This window comes from Pleurodeles waltl, chromosome 11, assembly GCF_031143425.1.
Source record: "Pleurodeles waltl isolate 20211129_DDA chromosome 11, aPleWal1.hap1.20221129, whole genome shotgun sequence".
NCBI classification, from domain to species: domain Eukaryota; kingdom Metazoa; phylum Chordata; class Amphibia; order Caudata; family Salamandridae; genus Pleurodeles; species Pleurodeles waltl.
The window spans coordinates 1487428-1491537 of record NC_090450.1 but is presented as its reverse complement, the minus strand read 5'-3'; the positions used below and the strand labels follow the sequence as shown (position 1 = coordinate 1491537).

Sequence of the window (4110 nt, the reverse complement as noted above, 5' to 3'; positions counted from 1 at the left end):
CTGTGGGTGGTGGTGGCTGGACAGACTCCCCTGTGGAGTCCCCTGTGGAGGGGTGCTGGCTGGACAGACTTCCCTGTGGAGTCCCCTGTGGAGGGGTGCTGGCTGGACAGACTCCCCTGTGGGGGGTGCTGGCTGGACAGACTCCCCTGTGGAGGGGTGCTGGCTCCTGGCTGGACAGACTCCCCTGTGGAGTCCCCTGTGCAGGGGTGCTGGCTGGACAGACTCCCCTGTGGAGGGGCGGTGCTGGCTGGACAGACTCCCCTGTGGAGGGGTGCTGGCTGGACAGACTTACCTGTGGGGGGGTGCTGGCTGGAGCAGTTGGCATGTGTCAGGGGTTAGTGGGTGCTGCTCTGGCTGGGGTGCTAAGCAGGCCGAGACAGCCTATATTGCCTGGGGTTGTCCTGCAAAAATGTACAAAATCTGGGGTAAATGCTGGAAGTACTGTGGTTTGTCTTCAACGTTGATTCGTTGCCTGGTCACGTGGGTTGATTTGTGATGCTGGTGGGGGGGAGAGGGGGGAGACTGGGAACGAGTATACTGAGCTCTATTCTTGTTTCTGCTGTTTTATTTTATTTCATTTACTTCTATCAAAGCCAAATGAAATGTGTTTATCAAAAGGAGGGGAGAAAGCAAGAACCTGCGAGATAAAGGGACAGAGAGTGTCCGGTATTGCATCAAGGAGGCCTGAGGTGGTTACAAGATTAGCAGCCCTGGTTTTGGGGTACACCTACATTCAATTGCACCAACTGCCGGCTTCCAAATAGACCTGTGGGCACCAGCACTCACTGTTTTACAAGTTAAGCACATGGGTTGTGGTCACACAGGAATCCATTCTTTGTTTAATCCTAGTGGTACATAAAGTGGGGGCTGGAGAGAGCCCCAGACAGCGGGGCTCCTCCAGGACATCCTGAAACCCCTGGACGAAGACCAAACTCCAGGGTGAGGAGGAGACAGAGGGCCCTTGGTAAAGTTTGGGAAGTTCCCCACTCGCACCCCATTAGAGACCAACCCCTTGGATCGCTTAGAAGGAGCAGCTACAGAGAGCATATTTACACACACAGGGGAATGTCAAATACATGTTTTTCTGGTGATGGGTGACAATCAATTTCATGGTCTTGTTCATCTGTCAGGCACACTAACTTAAAAATCTGGATCCAACAACTGGACGACCAATCTCCCCACCTCATCAAACCTACAGTGCATTCTGCAATCATAATCTGGAATTCAACAGTAGTCCTGGGGCGAGGAGAGTGGGACAAGAGAGAGAAACAGTGGAACTTTTTACCACCACATACCTGGTCATACAACTGGTTTCATCAGCACTATTGGTGCATTGATATCTAGAAAGCAAAGGAGAGCTTTCATATAAATTAGTTTGCACACTCAGGTTTTAACATGAAGTCCTAGTAATCCCTATGGAAGGCTCTTTGTGATACAAATAGGTGCAAATATATTCTTGCAAGATACTTCTCTGATTCCCGGATGTTGAGAAAAACTCAGATAACAGGATTCCAACAACATGTTCCAGCTGTAGCAACCGAGTATCACGATTGCCCAGCAAGGATGCTGTGGGCCGTGAAGAACTCATATTCTCTGCTTCAACATGGCTGCCACCTTCGTCAACTCTCGTGAGAGTTCTACAGGCTCATGGCACAGGTGGTCCTTCCTGTCTGTACTCAGGTGTCTTCCTTCTAAGATAAAAGGCTTCTTTCCAGTCATCCTTCTTGCCCCCACCCCCCGATGAAATGCCCACTCATGAGCCTCGGAGCAGTACATTGTGCGGATCCAGTGCAAAATGTTAGCTCATCCTACGCTGCTTACTGGCAAGGCTACCCAGAGGTTCATGGGTGAGAGGCAGATCAGGGATGAATATCTACATGTCTGGACTACTGGCAATTATGTCATCCTTCGAAACCTCCAGACTGAAAGCAGCTAGTCGCAACTTCTTGTGAAAATACCCCAAAGTCTGTCTACCACGTACGTTTGGCCATGCAAATTCCTTCCACCAGAACAATTACCCTCCTCCCACCTTCTCCGTGAAGGTGGGCTTCTCACTTCCTTTCTTTCCAATCAGATGATCCTAGACCGTAGGGTTGCCTTTATCAGATGGGTGCAGAGGTCATTTTTTCACAGCTCTAAGAATAGCAGGTTTGTGGTTTCTGGCATTTTATGAGATTCTTTTGCCGCGCTGTGTGTGCGTTGAATGTTTGGTTGTCTGTGCTTTACCTCTGGTGGTTCTGCTGGTGACAGCTCAAGGTCTTGTCATAAGGGCTGCGCTAAAGAAAGCTGGAGCTCCAGCCGGGGTGTTGAGGTCCTACTCGTTCTCTTGTACCGTCGTAAGTTAATATAAAGAACAAAAAAATAAATATAGGAGCAGCAGGTCAGGTTGAGAATCCGTCATCATAGCAGTATTGCATCAGTCAACCCAAGAAGGAAGATCCAGCGCCCAAGAAGGAAGATCCAGCACCCAAGATGGAAGATCCAACGCCCAAGAAGGAAGATCCAGCAAACAAGAAGGAAGATCCAGCGCCCAAGAAGGAAGATCCAGCGCCCAAGAAGGAAGATCAAGCAAACAAGAAGGAAGATCCAGCGCCCGAGAAGGAAGATCCAGCACCCGAGAAGGAAGATCCAGCGCCCAAGAAGGAAGATCCAACACCCAAGAAGGACGATCCAGTGCCCAAGAAGGAAGATCCAGTGCCCAGGAAGGAAGATCCAGTGCCCAAGAAGGAAGATCCAGTGCCCAAGAAGGAAGATCCAGTGCCCAAGAAGGAAGATCCAGCAAACAAGAAGGAAGATCCAGCGCCCAAGAAGGAAGATCCAACGCCCAAGAAGGAAGATCCAACGCCCAAGAAGGAAGATGCAGCAAACAAGAAGGAAGATCCAGCGCCCAAGAAGGAAGATCCAGCGCCCAAGAAGGAAGATCAAGCAAACAAGAAGGAAGATCCAGCGCCCGAGAAGGAAGATCCAGCGCCCAAGCAGGAAGATCCAGCGCCCAAGAAGGAAGATCCAGCACCCATGAAGGAAGATCCAGCGCCCAAGAAGGAAGATCCAGCGCCCAAGAAGGAAGATCCAGCGCCCAAGAAGGAAGATCCAACGCCCAAGAAGGAAGATCCAGCACCCAAGAAGGAAGATCCAGCGCCCAAGAAGGAAGATCCAATGCCCAAGAAGGAAGATCAAGCAAACAAGAAGGAAGATCCAGCGCCCGAGAAGGAAGATCCAGCGCCCAAGAAGGAAGATCCAGCGCCCAAGAAGGAAGATCCAGCACCCAAGAAGGAAGATCCAGCGCCCAAGAAGGAAGATCCAGCACCCAAGAAGGAAGATCCAGCAAACAAGAAGGAAGATCCAGCGCCCAAGAAGGAAGATCCAACGCCCAAGAAGGAAGATCCAGCGCCCAAGAAGGAAGATCCAGCGCCCAAGAAGGAAGATCCAGCGCCCAAGAAGGAAGATCCAATGCCCAAGAAGGAAGATCCAGCGCCCAAGAAGGAAGATCCAGCGCCCAAGAAGGAAGATCCAGCGCCCAAGAAGGAAGATCCAACGCCCAAGAAGGAAGATCCAGTGCCCAAGAAGGAAGATCCAGCGGGCCTGTCCGGTGCGGCGGGGTGGCTGATACAGGATGGCTTGGAACGCGACTCCCAGTGATTGCCAGTGATTAGCCTATTTGAAGCATTTTCCCATCACCTTTTCTGTGTTTCATTTTATGGTTTATCAAAACATGAAGATGAGAATTGCTCCATCTTGGTAATTTGGCTTTGGCTCAATCATCTAAAACTATGATCTGTGGGTGAAGCAACTGCAGATCACAATTACTGATGGAGTTTTGGGGCTTCTCGGTTCCTACTGTCTGTCCTTAGAACTGGTGGGATGGTGGCGTGTCAGGTGACTCTTAGGTCAGTAAGGAGCCAGTGCTCCACGTGGGACTATCTGAGAGTCCAATTCCTTCTAGAGAAGAAGACATGGCCAATTCTTGGAAAACACCAGTGACTGCTGGAGCTCCTACAACCTGCGCTTCCCTCCTACCCCTGTCTGGGGTCTGTCCTCTTTGATCACTGATTATTGTCATCACTTTCACTGTCCAGAGACATCGGGAGCCTGATGGTTTGTTCAAAGGTG

At 50.6% G+C, this 4110-nt stretch overlaps 1 protein-coding gene across 1 annotated transcript; it reads left to right on the top strand.

The window, feature by feature from the left end:
* Window positions 1-2472: 2472 nt before the first annotated feature.
* Window positions 2473-3639, top strand: LOC138266525 (uncharacterized). Its single transcript, XM_069215387.1, has one exon. The coding sequence runs from the start codon at window positions 2473-2475 to the stop codon at window positions 3637-3639; it is 1167 nt and encodes a 388-aa protein (XP_069071488.1).
* Window positions 3640-4110: the final 471 nt, after the last annotated feature.

What these genes read in the sequence shown, in the direction of transcription:
- LOC138266525 (XM_069215387.1), top strand. Translation starts at nt 2,473, where the DNA reads ATGGAAGATCCAACGCCCAAGAAGGAAGATCCAGCAAACAAGAAGGAA.